A 14,786-nucleotide genomic window follows, 5' to 3' on the forward strand; every position below is an offset into this window, starting at 1 on the left:
GTCTGGCGACTTGGTGGTCGTCGGGCTGGCGAGGGCCGGATCCGCCTATGGCGCCCCTGGAGAAATACGGATTGGAAGGCAGCTGTTTAGGGCAATGTGGCGGCAGGGAGGTGTGCTGGTTGCGCTGGTCACCGGTTGCTACTTGCGTCTCCTGCATGCGTGCGGTGGGATGGCGGATCAGTTGTTGGTGACTTGATGGCTGTCATGCTGATGAGGACCAGATCCACTGGTGGCGCTCCAAAAAAGCTTCAGATCTGATGGTGGTCGTTCAGGGTGGTACGGCGGATGGTGGACGGCCATGCTATGGCGGTACCACCTGATGGCTGTCGACCGACGTGACAGTGGTGATGGCATTGGTGGTGGCCGAGGGAGGTGGCAGTGGAGGCGGTTACCAGTCGGCCTTGCACTCCATCGATGTGTGGTCGTGCCATCGTGGTTGTGGTGGCAGCGAGGACTGGTGGCATCGGCACTCCTGATGGCGGCGACGGGCAGTAGTGAAGTTGGGTGGTGTCGGGGGCTAGTCCTCCGATCCATCCCTTCCTCTGTCACCGGAGGAGAGGGCTGGTGATGACGGATAGTGGTGGGGGCTAGCTTCCCCCTGCAACGACGGATCAACAAATAGGTATGGTGATAGTTGTGGACTTGTATTTCGGCCATGGTAGTTTGTGATGACGATGGCAGATGCTCTCGGTGTCAGCATCCTAGGGATGGCAGCGACTTGACGAGGTCCGATGCCCGGTTCTGACCATGACCAGGTGAGGACGAGGGATGGTGATCGTCGATGACAGGGCTAGTTGACGATGCAATGGTCGTCGGCTCGCCCAACGCGGATAAGGACGATGGCAATGGAGGCTCTTGGTGATGGCATCCTAGGGAAGGTAGGTACCAAGTGAGCATCGGCGCCAAGGTCTGGTTGCGGTTAGGGGTCGACGGCAGTGGAGCATCTTTGACAAGTTCTTGATTGTAAAGGCAGCGCGTGTCATACTAGGCGGCTCCACGACGCTCTAGAAGCGACAGTGAGATCGATCGTCTACAGAGAAGACTGGTGGTGCGGCAAGGCGGCTTCGTGACGCACTAAGGGTGTTCAAAATGCGGCTGCGGCGTAGGTGTTTTGGATGGCGACGGCGGACAGAGGGCATAAATGTTGGTAGCAGATGGTGGTTGTGTTCCGTAGAGGCAGAGATGGTGCGATGATAGGTAGCTCGGACTAGTTTCTATTCTCCTCTTTCCCCATATTGCGCTGCGACGGAAAGAATAAGTCATCGATGAAGGTTGGAGCTAAATCTTCTAGGTTTTTTTTTGTGTGTGTGTGTGTGTGTTTAGAGTCTAAGAACTCATGTATATGTTTTGGTTGTGTATATCCTTTGTGGATATAGAGGCCGGATTAATGAAAAATCCATTATCTAAAAAAACCTACTTCAGTTGACCTTATAGCACAATCTCATGCTGATTCCTTTCAAAAACTTCAGTTGAACTTTTCTCCTCTTGCAGGGTACTTCTCCCTAAAAGCTGCGGCAACTCTGAACTTGATTGGCATATGCATTGTTGCCTACTCAGGCTAGGCAGTGACCTTCTAGAACAATGCAGCAGATAAGCAAAGAAGGCTAAAATCTCAAAAAGAATGTGATTAATGTATATAAATAAAATGCAATATAACTTGAACAAGTAATATGCAAGTCTCTGCTGCAGCATGTAATGTCATGCATCATGAATTTTTTGCCGAGACGGCCGAAGGAGGTCACCCAAATTGTATTAAGGAGAAAGAGAGTTATAAGTTTTACATTAATCGACTTTAGACAGTCGAGGAAAAAAAGCGGTCACCATAGGGTGACGCCTCTAAGAGCTCTTACAGGCACTGATTAATCTACTCGCTTAAAGATCTCTGCTTCATGAATAGAGGATATGAAAATATGGTTGTGCCATAACTTCATTGATTGATTAGACCATATGTATATGTCAACATATACTGTACTAGACCTGACGAATCCTAGTTTGTGCACCATGCTTGGTGTATGCCCTAGACAACCTATGGGGGAAAAAATCAGGTTTCTAAAATGGAAACGTCCAATGGAACTTCTTTATCAGCTTGAGAATATACATATCTTCGCTCGTGACCAGTACGATACCAGCTTCGTCCATTTGGCATGTTGGATAATATCATTTGAGCAACTGATGGTTCCAACAAAAGTATTACTGTCTCTACTAATTAGTAAGTGAATGGCTGACTTTTGAACTAACTGTTCATTGTGTTCGATGAGGATACTAAACCCAGAGATCAAGACATGCATGACCACCCAAAAACATGCTACTCATAGCATACACTGCATGTTACAGACACCGTTTTATATGTTAATTTAACAATTCAAAACAAAGTAAGCTTTTACCTGCATTCTGGAAGTTAAAATGGAGAAATGAAGGATCCAATCATAACTGATTGTATATGAAGATATTGGATGTGCTCTAACAGAAGCTCATGTTCTTAAAATAGAACTTCCATGCAGACATTGTGTCCAGAACTGAAGATAGTGTCAATTTCAACTAAACTGTTTACATGGACATGGGAACACAATATGAGATCTGTTCAGTTGATCCTAGATAGAATAAGGGAGCACAGAAAGCAGCATCATAGTCATGCTATTGAAACCAAAGGAATTCACTATTCTACCTCGGTTAGTTGGTTGGCCACTTGGCCTTAAACAAACCACAAATCGATGCGTACTAAACTGCGAACTATTTTTCTATAAGAGCTAAGTGTAGATGTAGACATGAAGAACTGATTGACTGTATGCATAGAAAAAAAGGTCATTGAGGCATCCAGACTCCAGAAAATGCTAGCTTTAAAAAAAATCCCCAAAAAGAAGAGATCCTGAAATCCCCTTTCTGCCATTGCTGATGCTGTAGGATTACTTGGACAATTGCTACTGCTAATAACTGCTGGTACTACTCCCAATTAAGCGCACACAAATGAACCTCTCGTAAAATGTGCACTACAATAAGCAATAACACATGCCGCATCAGTAACCAATACAGCCATGAACAGCGAAGCCAAACCAAACCAAACGGAACTTACGCTTCAAAAGCAGGGTGGATTCTGGAGTTCCGCACATTGCTGCCGGGGACGCGGAGCGCGGATTCTGCGAAGCCCGTGGAGGCGTCCCGCCTAGAGCCGCCGGAGCGCGGCGGTGGCTGAGGCGGGCGCCGCCTCACCGCGTCGCCGTCGACCGCCATCCGCCGCGAGAAGGAGCCACGCCGCTCGGGAGGCCCGAGACGGAGAGATTTTCCGCTCCGCATCTCCAGCATGCAAATGGGCCGGGCTGAAGGCCCAATTAAGGCCTCACTCCTTTCCGACGGCCCAGTATTTGGGCTCACCAACCTCTCCTATATTGCACTTTGTCTACCATTGCTGGACAGCAGTTTTTGTATGCGAATGACTTTATTAGTACTGGCATATGTCAAAGCAATTATACGAGAAGTTGGATAGAGAAATGTTAATCTGCAACCATAAAACATCTTTAGTGCACTTTTTTTCTTATAAAAACAATACAAACAGTTCATATACAAGCGCACACTCCCACATATAATGCACACCTGTCACGTTTGATAGCAACAAGATGCCAACGTTTTTCCCTGGAGCTTATGGATACATAAAAAATAGAAAGTCACCCAAGTCTTAATACAATGATGCGTAATATTTATGCGAATTCTCCGGAAAAAAAAGTCAGAGAGAATGCGTTGCCAAGTTCATGATCTGCAGCCATCATCATCTGATATTTCTTTGTGCATTGCGGTATCGCCGTCCGTCCAGGCTCCAAAACAGCCCAGGAACACATACGCCCAACCAAGTCATATCCAGCGTCCCAGAGGCACTGAAAATTTTCAGAATCAAAATAGATCAACCCCCCCCCCCCCCCCCCCTCTCACTGTCTCTGCATCCACTCACCTGATTTAATTTGAAGCTTCAATCAAGCTTCCCGTATACATAGAGTACATTCATATGCACAGAACTGGATTCAAACTAGTTTTTTTTAGATAATGGATTCAAACTAGTATACATAGAGTACATGTACATACAGCATAACTGCTGTTGGTACACACAACAGGAGTGCCCGAATGGATTGGCTGTGCACTTGTTTAGCAGCACTTCTGATTTTCTTTTTGATTGCAACACTTCTAACAGGATGACTAAGATCCTGAAAAAAAAAACACATACAAAAGGGCATGTGGATAAATAATTGGAGTGAACTCTTTTGTTTTGACACCACCAAGGTGTAACCACAAGACAATTCAATAAGCTCGTAGACAACTGCTAGTGAAACAACAAACTGCACACAATTCTTTAGACGACACTGAACTGCAGATTTTGTACCAGGCAAGGATAGGGATGAAGATTGAAGAAACTGTACCTTGTTACGAGGTGATTGCTTGTTATTGTAGGAATGACATGCCACAGCCACTGCAGGCAGCAGAAGAATCATGTTCTGAATGTTTGAAACAACGTCCCAGCGAAAAAATGTTTGAAACAACGAAACTTGTGCGTTGTGGGGAACGGCGTGAAGGCCTTGTTCTGGGAGGATAACTGGCTGCAGGGAGAATCCATCCGCTGCAAGGCGCCGGCTCTCTATGCTGCTATCCCGGCTCGCATTCGCAAAAAAAGAACGGTCGCAGAAGCTCTGTCTGATAGGCGGTGGATCAAGGACATCTCTGGTGCCCTTGGTATTCAAGCCATTCTTGAGTATTTATCCCTGTGGCAAGACATTCGTGCAGTGCACCTCACGGACCAGCCCGATGTGCTTTCGTGGAGATGGGAGGGGTCGGGCAATTACTCTTCCCGATCGGCTTATCAAGCATTGTTCCTAGGGATAACCCGGTTCCAGTCTACCCCGATCTGGAAATCTCTCGCTCCACCTCGATGCTAGTACTTCGTCTGGTTAGTGGCGCTTAACAGGTGCTGGACGGGTGATCGATTGAGGAGGCGCGGACTGCCACACCCCGACCAATGTGTCCTATGCGATCAATGCGATGAAAGCATCGATCATCTCCTGGTCGCTTGCCCAAAGTCCCGCTAGTTGTGGTGGATGGCACTGAGGGCCATTGGACAAACAAGTTCTCTGCCGACGAACGAAGTCTCCTTCCACCTCTAGCTTTGCGATAGCCGAAAGAGATTGACCAAGGCAGCTCGGCGTGGTTTCGACACCATTGCAACCCTCGTCGCCTGGACAATCTGGAAAGAGAGGAATAGCAGCGTTTTCAATCAGCAGCAAAAGACTTGGGCGGAAGTGGCAAGGGCAATGGCCGCCGAAGCAGAACTCTGGAGACTTGCGCGAGCAGCCATTCCGGAGTTCTTGCCACAGCCAACTGTCGAGAGGTCGCAACATCGGATAGGAGAATAGATCTTTTGGGGCAATTGTATTCCTGCATCTCCCCTTCACTTCTTGTATTTCCTGTAATTAAACTTTTTTTCCATCCTTAATACAAATATGCGCTCCTTGCGTATTCCCAAAAAAAACGAAACTTTAGCAGCACCTTTCACAAAATATATCTGAACTTAAGGAGCCGAGCAAAACTAAGTCAGCTGATTTATATCATGTGCCTGAAAAGGTTAAAAAAACTATGGCAGAGTTAAGTACCTTACCGCTTCCTGATCAACAAGTGATGAGTTATTTGTTCTAAGAGGCTGAGGGCAATAATGAGGCTTGCATTCAATGATAAAGAATTTTTGCCTACTGTGAAATGTTAAGAATTACTCCACTGTGTTAAATTGAAGAATATGAAAGATCAAATGACATGCAAATGACATATTGACCTGCGTTCCTTGAAACAATACAATCTGTCAAACTGATAACATATTGTATAAGTTTCAGTTCATCAGAAACTAGTTATTTTGTACAGCGAGTCTCAGCCAGTAGGCCCAGAGTCGGCCCAGTATCAAATTTAACAATAGCAAGATCGTCGACGGACAGTGTCAATGGCAGGAGGTGGGCTCCTTGCGGATGGCACAATAGCGATGACATAGCAGAGTACTGGAGTAGCCAGGGCCTGGGGGTAGTTTCAGTGGTCGGGATCAGTGTTTTTTCTGTTGCACAGGTCCCGGCCTTGCCTGTTGTGATTGAAATCACTTTGTAACCTTTTCTCCTCCAATCTAATAAAATTTGGTCGGCGTCCTTCAGCCATGCCCAGCGATAAATAAATTACCATGAAATCCCACAATTCTTTTTTCGGGAATACGCAAGGAGCGCATTTTTTCCATTAAGAGAAATAAAAGTTATTTACATTTGAAAGAAAAAAAAACAGCACGGGACTGATACAGGACAATAACAGACAATCCTAAGTCTATCTCTCACGCTAATTTTGGCGACCAAACTCCCTCCTGAATTACAGCGCAAGGATCGCCGGGTTTGCTTTACGCCAAAGAGAGGCTTCGTCCACCATCCCTCTGGCCACATCCGCCCAAGATCTACACTGCTGATTGAAGATCCGACCGTTCCGTTCCTTCCATATTGTCCATGCTACCAATGTCACCACCGTGTCGAAGCCTCAACGATGTGACTCACTTAGCACCATTCTGCTATCGCACATCCATTGGTGAAAAGAAGCTTCATTCACCAGCAGGCAGTTGGGGTGGCCGATTGCTCTCAAAGTCCACCACCAAAGCTGCCTTGATTCTGGGCAGCCGACTAGGATATGATCAATGCTCTCATCCTGCTGATCACAGAGAATGCAGCGGTCGGGATGCGGCAATCCCCGACTCCGCAATCGGTCGGCTGTCCAGCATCTATTCAACGCGACCAGCCAGAGGAAGAAATGACAGCGAGGTGGTGCCAACGAGTTCTAGATCGGTGTGGATTCAAAGGCAATTCGTCCAAGGAACAAAGCTCGGTAGGTAGATTTTGAAGTGTATTTGCTTGAGCTTTCCCACTTCCAGGAGAGTGAGTCGGGCTCTGCGGAAGAACAATCAACTGACTGAATCAGCGACCAAAGTTTGAGGTATTCGAGTATTGCCTGAGTCCCAAGCGCGCCACTTATGTCCTTGATCCATCTACGGTTAGACAGCGCTTCAGCCACCATCCGGCGCTTCCGGATACGAGTAGAGACATGATCGTAGATGGAGGGTGCAATAGCTCGGATGGTTCCTCCTTGCAACCAATTGTCCTCCCGGAAAAGGATTGTTTGCTCGTTACCTAGCTGACAGACGGTGGAGGCGGCGACAAGGTGAAGTTCTTTCTGTGTGCAGGGGATTAAATCCCACAATTCTCTCACTGCCAATACCTATTCAGAACAGCTGAAAGATTGCAAAAAGAGAAGAGTGCGATCAGACAGATAACCAAAAAATGAGCATCTAAAGCATCAGATATGAACTCGTATGAAATGACAGACCAGTTTTTGTACACGTGATGGAAGCAGCACAAGTTGATTATCAACTCAATGGAGATGGATGCAGAGAAGATTCTCCAAGACTAGAATAAGGCACATACTAATCCAAGAAAGAATCTGCACAGGATTTCAGAACAATCAGGTTTTTCAGGTAGATGAATCACACAGTATTAACGTTGCGCCAAACAGAAAGTGAACCGGGATGGCTCAAACAAGAGAATGTTCATTACCAATCAAATCCCAGTCGCTGTCTTTGATGATTGGAATGGTTCCTCTTAGCTTGCGGCACTGCCTTTTGAGCTCCTCGCTGCCTCCAGAGACATCTAGTATTTCTAGTGAACTTGGAAGACCACTCTTGGGCAACGAACTGATGAACTCACTGCACGAGATCTCTAATCTCTTGAGGCTAACAAGCCTGTGTAACACAGAGGGGAGGAACTGCAGCCGGCAAAAACTAAAACTGAGCTCCTGAAGGGAGGAGAGGTGCTCAAGGGCCATGTTTTGCTCCTTGGTGAAGCGTTTCACCTCGTTATTGCAAAAAATGGTTAGCTTGGTGAGTGAGGGGGAGAGGAGTCTGCAGATGGGCACAACAAGCACTCCTGCGATGTCATCCGTTACAAGGTGCTGCAGTGATGAGGGGTTGATCCCGACGAAGAATTTGGGGTTCTTGTTGACTCGCAGCCTTGTGAGTTGGCCTTGGGCGAGCAGAGAACACAAATCCTCGCCTCTTAAATCACCACATTCTATGCCTAAGTTGGTGAGAGAGCTGAGGTTAGAGAGGAGCGACAGAGTCTCCATGCCACTTACACGGTCAATAGACAGATATTTCAGGGAGGAAGGAAATGGGAAAGATGAGGAAGATGATGAGTAGGAGGAGAAGAAATCAGGGCAATCGATAATAGTCAATGATACGAGGGAGCGCAGGCCTTGTAACCCTCCTTCTATGCCTCTTAGGCGTCCTTCCATGTTTTCTCCAAGTGAATCGTGGTGGAGGATCAGCTTTGAGCAACAGGAGATGAACAACTCCTGTAGCTGGGTAGGCAAGAGCAGCAGTCCTGAAGATGCCGCTGCTTTCTCGTCCTCTCCTCTTGGCTGTTGTTGCTCTTGTCCGAAACGTGCATTCTCCAACTTATTACCAGAAAGTGATGGTGAAGATGCCGATGTTGCCGTTATCTGCTGCTCAGCCACACCAAGCATTGCTATCTTCTCCAATCTATACATTGTCAAGTCAGAGAGTTTGGGGAAATGGGACAGCAGCAGCGTCAATTCCTTCCCGCTAGCACCACACTTTCTGATCACAAGTTTCTTTACTGGAAACTGGTATCTAACAGCGCTCCCACCTTCAACCATCAACAAGGAACTACTTGAACCATTTATTTCAAGCTTCTTCAAACATGATAACATCTGGAGGTGTTCCAACGGCAAAAAAGGGCATTTTGTCAAGATCAAATATTTCATCTCAGTTAAATTACTAGATGCAAGTACTTTTGAGAATGCACAATTCAGATGGCCCTTCTTTCCCGCAACCCACAAGTGTGATTTAGATTGGTATAAATTTGAGTACTTCAAGTGCTGAAAATCTGATCTCACTTCTTCAATCAGAGCACGGCATGGAGAGTTTGTCCAAGGAACGGGAGGCAATGATGATAGCGTTGGGCATTTTACAATCTCAAGCTCCTTTAGTGTAGGGAATTGAGTGCTGTCCATCTTTGAATATGGCAACTCTATAAGTTCTGGGCAATCTCTTACTATGAACACTTCTAGCTGAGAGAACACACGGGAAGCATCATTTCCGGTCCATTTTTCTAGTCGCGGTATGCCAACTAGCTCTAACCTTTTTAAATTCCAAAAGCTTTGGCCTTCTATACAACTCAAGGATTTTTCACTGTGCTGGTTAACCAACCATAACTCCCCTATAGGTGGGAATTTGTTCCAGTCTAGACCATGCAGACTAAGAGATTGCAGGCCTTTGATTGACAAGTTAAAACCTAACCATGATGGGCAAGTGGCACCTCCATGCCCTTCAATTTGTAGCTCCTGAAGATTGTTATGTGGCTTAAGACTTTCAAGAATATGTTCATCTTGGGAACAATCCTTTGTTGACCAATGTAATATTAACTTGTGCAAATGACTTTTGTTTAAAAGTTTTGCTTCGTCCGCCGCCTGTGCATTTTCAAGATTATAAATGCCTAGTGTTCCGTTCAGCTCCAACTGTCCTAACTGTCTTAATGCAAATGGCTCACTTTGTCTTTTCACTTTAAATCTCCTTAGTTCTTGTAAACATTTTAACTTACCCACATTAGCAACGTCAGAGTGGAGATTGTCATCGGGGACAAGAAAATGGCGTAGCCTTACAAGATTATCTATATCTCTTGGTAAACCAAAGTGACCATTGCATTTTCGTACATCAAGGATCCTCAAGTGATAAAACCTTGAAATGGTGTTGGGTAGCCTTATTTCTGGAAAATATCCCCTAATAATCCTTAAGTAGCGCAAGTGGACGAGATTTGAAAAGTTGTGCAACATATTCTCCACTGCATATGATGGAGTAGACAACAAGATGACGCGGAGTGATTTTGCGTTACTTAACAAATCACCAAGAGGACTGATAAAGCTTCCATGGAATCGTCCAAATAGCATAAAAGAGTGTAGCTTTTCAACATCCAGTCTCTTACTTAGTGTGCTGAAATCCGTCTTGATGCTTTCAAAAGTCACTCTATCATTTACATCCATGTCATCTATCACAATAGACAAATGGCGTATAGATGGTGGAATTTGCACAAACCTTACGTTAGAACTACTGACAGCAAGACATTCACAGGATGAAACCTTCAATGCTAACTCATGTAGTAGATCATGCATACTGTAATAAGGAGACCCATCTTCATTCACATTTTTTTTGAAAAATCCAAAATCAACCAAATGATTCAAACAACTCAATGCTATATCTTCAGTTCGTTTGTTTTGGTCCTGATGTGATTGTAAAATGTCTAGTCCTATCCATAGGTGAATCAACTCATCACTGTCAAACTTGTAATCTTCAGGGAACAAAGCACAATATATAAAACATTGTTGCAGATGGAAAGGGAGATAGTCATAGCTAAGCTTTAATGCTGGCATAATATCATTGTCACCAGTTTGTAATTCCCATTCTTTACTTTCTAGGACACTTGTCCAATGATTGAAATCAAGGTGATTTCTCAACAATCGACCTACAGTTTTTGCTGCCAAAGGGGAGCCCTTTAGTTTTTTGGCTATCATTTCTCCAGTCTGTTGTAAGATAGCATGATGGTTTATTAATTTCTCATCACCAAACACATATGCTTGGAACAATTCCCATAACTCTTCAAATTCCAGCCCTTCCAATTGTATTGGACGATAAGTCTTTTGTACTATTTCTGCAACTGCTGGAAAACGAGTGGTGACTAGAATCACATTTCCCTTTGTTTGTGCGTTTCTGAGGGGTGCTAATAGCCTTTTCCAATCATCCTCATTACTGCAATTCCACATATCATCCAAGACAAGCAAAATCTTCTTTGACTTCAATCTTCGCTCAATCAAGTCATCTAGGTCACCCAGTTGCTCATTCTCATCTAGGTCACCCAGTTGCTCATTCTCAACTTTAGGTATTGAATCAGCAATCTCTTGTTTCAATCTGTACGCATTGAAATTGAGAGAGATACATACCCAAACATTAACATCAAAAAGGTTCTTTACTGCTTTGTAAATTTGCTGAGTGAGAGCTGTCTTCCCTATTCCTCCTGGACCAGTAATTGGAATGACGGTCAGGTCCTTGACACAGCAATCACCATGAGTTATGTCTTTAATAATTCTATCCTTCTCACCCTTCCTCCCATAAAATTCAGGCTCTATAGTCGCTGAAGTGGTCACAGGACGAAGCATAGCAATGCTGCTTCGAATGGTGCGATTTGATTCCGGCAACTCTAGATTAAGAATGGTAGAGACTTTGGCACAGACTAGCTTCAGCTGCTCAGAGATGTGCTTCGTTCTTGTGGACAGATCCACCCTATCGAACTTCAGCTTTGGTGTTTTCATAGTGTCCTCCCTCTGTGATCCCCACTGTTTTTCTTTTCTAGGCATGTGCGTTGCAGTAGAGCTGTGGTCGATATCAGTAGAGCCGGTGTCGTTGTCGTCTTCATCGGTACAGTCGTCATCGGCATCATGTTCACCAGCTAAAGAGAGGTCACTGCCGGCAACAGCTTTCTCGTCACCTCCGCCCGAGCAACAAGCAGAAAGGTACCTCTTCTTAATGTTTCTGGCGGTGTGGCGGGTGTTGAGGAGGAGGCCATGGAGGCAGCCTCTGGTGTGCTCGTCGGCGGCCTCGTCGGTGCCGTCGAGCTCGTCCTGGATGCGGAAGTAGTCCAGCTCGTCCAGCACGTCCTCGGCGTCGTAGGCGAGGCCACGCAGCTGCAGGAGCAGCTGCTTCAGCGCGGGGCTGCGGGTCTCCCTGCCGCGGGCGTTGTCGAGCATCACCTGCGCGTAGAGCAGCTCCAGCTTGACGGCGCCGACATTGGTGCCGAGCTCCGAGCAGGCCAGCCACGCCTCGACGAGCCCTCCCGACAGCGGGCTCAGCGCCTTGCCGACCATCCACCGCGCCGCTTCAACGGCCACCGACTCCATCGATCCCAACGTGCGCTGCAGCCGGAATCGCGCGAGCTGCACGGGCGTAGGAGCAAAGCAAGCTGCAGCAAACTGGTGGAGGAGTAGTGGATAAGTGGAGTACACAAGTGCTAGCTGAACAGCTCGTCAGTTCTTGCTGGCAATCTCAACTTGTTTGTTGTTACTACTCTGCAGTGGAGGACCCAGCATGGCAGCATCAACTAGTCCATTGGTTGCTACTTGCAAGTGGAAAGGTAATGTATCTGGGAGATCTCTCAGTTCCTTCGGTGAATTACCTGGATATGGAATTTACCTCTCGTCACTGCACAATCTTGAAACTACCGCCTGAGGACACCAGTTCCAGAATGCAATAGCTTGTCAGGCTTGCCGACAGAAGTGTGTCGTTCCATGCATCATCTAACTGCAAGTCTGCAACTGATACTCCCTCCGTCCCAAAATAAGTGCAGTTTTGCACTATTCACGTTCAACGTTTGATCGTTCGTCTTATTTAAATTTTTTTATGATTAGTATTTTTATTGCTATTAGATGATAAAATATGAATAGTACTTTATGTGTGACTAAATATTTTCAATTTTTTCACAAAATTTTCAAATAAGACGGACGGTCAAACGTTGGGCACGGATATCCATAGTTGCACTTATTTTGGGACGGAGGTAGTAGTTTGATTGGACAGCTCCATCCATCCAGTAGAACTCTTGTTTGCACAATCAAGAAGAACATAGCCCGATAGATCCAACAGACAGTTAACCAGGCTGCAGTGTGCTCTGGGTCTCTGTGCAGAATAATGTTTTCTAGGTTGCCATTGTTTTCTGCAGCTCCAGAATGCCAGTGGTCTTGATCAAGCAGGCATGTGCCTGTTAAAGGCTGTCTAAGCAGGTGCTCCCCAATGATTGCTGGTGCACCATACGGAGTAGGCCTTTTGCACCAGCAGCATTTGGCTTCATTTGCAATGCCTTAATATTTGAGAGGAGCTCTGCTCTTGACCAATAGCAGCTGCCATTTGCTTGATCCACAGAGCCCTTTAGGGAGGCTCTTATGGTAATGATCCCACACAGTCTTCGTATAATCTCCAAGAATCAGATGTGCATCAGTGCATGTCCAAGTCTTCGAAGCTGATATTTTGGTTGCCATTTTCTCCACCTGTTTCCAAAACCTTGATGGGCACTTCTAACCTGACAAATCCTAGTTGTGTGCCATGCGCCCATGCTTGGCATAATGGCATATGCTAGAAATAGAACCACACACACACGCACGCACACACTCGAAAATAGGTTTTCAAGAATAAAACAGTAAGAAGATTGTCATTAGCTTGCAACTCACTGTCTCTCCTAAATCCTAGTCAGTGCAACCCATTGCCTGACTTGTACTAAATGGTTCATGAGGATTGCCTGACTCGTACTAAATGGTTCCTGAGGATACTAAACCAAGTGTGAAAAAGTTATAAGCCAAAGTTTGAAATATTGTGAGGATCAGAAGTCTATATCCTTACATGCTCCAGTTGATCACTAAGGCACTAAACACTCAATAGTAAGAGCATACACTGTGTATTAATTGCCGCCTTCTATATTCTATTTTACCAGTTTATTTTTTAGAAAACGGGTAAAACCGGGCCTCTACATCCAACGCGGATGTATGCAACCAAATACTTTACCAATTCACATCAAAGAAACCTTAAAATGCATTCTGTAGTTTAAAATGAGAAATTAAAGCCATGCAGCCAATCATAACTGCATCTATATAAAGATATTGGGATCGATAGACAATGGCCATTGGGTTCAGATAGTGCCTATTTCAGCTAATATGTTTACATGGGAGAACAATATGAGAGCCATTCGGTTTATCCTAGACTGAATTGCGGATGGCAGAAAGCAGAATCATAGTCACGGTATGGAAACCAAAGGAATTCGCTCTTGTACCTCATGTATTAACTATTTCTCTAAGCTAAAAATGTAATGAATCGTCCAATTGCAGAAATGAACCATCGATTTTATGCATTGAAAAAAAATCACTGAGACATTCTAGCTCCTAGGACATGTTAGCTTGTGGCACCTAAAAATTCCCCAAAAGGAAGAGATCCCAAAATCCAATCCCTTGATTCCCTTCTGCATTTGTAGATGCCAGGTTTACTTGCGCTGACTACTATCAAACATACACGTGAAAGTAAATAGCAAAATGGACATCACAATCAAATTCAATAAGCAATAACACATCCTCCATCACTGGCGCATGAACAGCAACGCGGAACCAAACAGAAACCGCTGCCATAAATGGGGGAGATCAACATACCCTTCAAAAGCGGAGTGGTCTCTGCGGGCGCTCGCAGCAACAGCCTCGCCCACACGTTGCTGCCGGCGGCGCCGGAGCGCGGCTTCCACGAGGCCGTGGAGGCACCCCGGCCCGGCCACCCGCCGGAGCGCGGCGAGACGGAGGCGGAGGCAGAGGCGGGCGCCCACCTCTCCGCCTCGCCCTCGCCGGAAGGAAGCCAGTAAGGCTGGAGGCCCGTGACCAGAGAGAGATTTTCTCTCCCGCGTGCCAACGGGCCGAAACTAAGTGGCCCACGTTGAAGGACTCCAATCATCCGGCCCAGTATGTGGGGCCCACAAACCGCCCGGTTGTCAGCATGGGCCAGGAACCGCCATGCGGGCCCCACCCTCCTCGAAACCCGCGTCGAGTGGGGACACACGGCGTTGGACTGGCCCGCGGGTGAAAAGGCCACGTCGAGCCAAGCCGGCCCACGAGGGCGGCGACGACGCGTTGGCGTTGGTGCGGCGGGG

General features: G+C 46.2%; 1 protein-coding gene and 1 long non-coding RNA gene across 2 annotated transcripts; both read right to left on the reverse strand.

Moving 5' to 3' along the window:
- Positions 1-2,456: 2,456 nt before the first annotated feature.
- On the reverse strand, positions 2,457-3,248 carry LOC136356910 (uncharacterized). Its single transcript, XR_010741932.1, has 2 exons — positions 3,071-3,248; positions 2,457-2,987 (listed from the first exon to the last, which is right to left on the reverse strand). It is a non-coding gene; the product is annotated as an uncharacterized lncRNA (long non-coding RNA).
- Positions 3,249-3,596: 348 nt separating this feature from the next.
- LOC9266824 (putative disease resistance protein RGA3) lies at positions 3,597-14,471 on the reverse strand. Its single transcript, XM_015788698.3, has 3 exons — positions 7,602-14,471; positions 7,375-7,488; positions 3,597-7,279 (listed from the first exon to the last, which is right to left on the reverse strand). Exons 1-2 carry the CDS (start codon positions 12,010-12,012, stop codon positions 7,472-7,474), a joined length of 4,428 nt encoding a protein of 1,475 aa, XP_015644184.1. The 5' UTR covers positions 12,013-14,471; the 3' UTR covers positions 3,597-7,279; positions 7,375-7,471.
- Between the last annotated feature and the right edge of the window lie 315 nt (positions 14,472-14,786).

This window comes from Oryza sativa, chromosome 6, assembly GCF_034140825.1.
Source record: "Oryza sativa Japonica Group chromosome 6, ASM3414082v1".
Lineage (NCBI taxonomy): Eukaryota > Viridiplantae > Streptophyta > Magnoliopsida > Poales > Poaceae > Oryza > Oryza sativa.

Coding starts and splice junctions, on each gene's coding strand:
- LOC9266824 (XM_015788698.3), bottom strand. CDS start 12,012: ATGGAGTCGGTGGCCGTTGAAGCGGCGCGGTGGATGGTCGGCAAGGCG.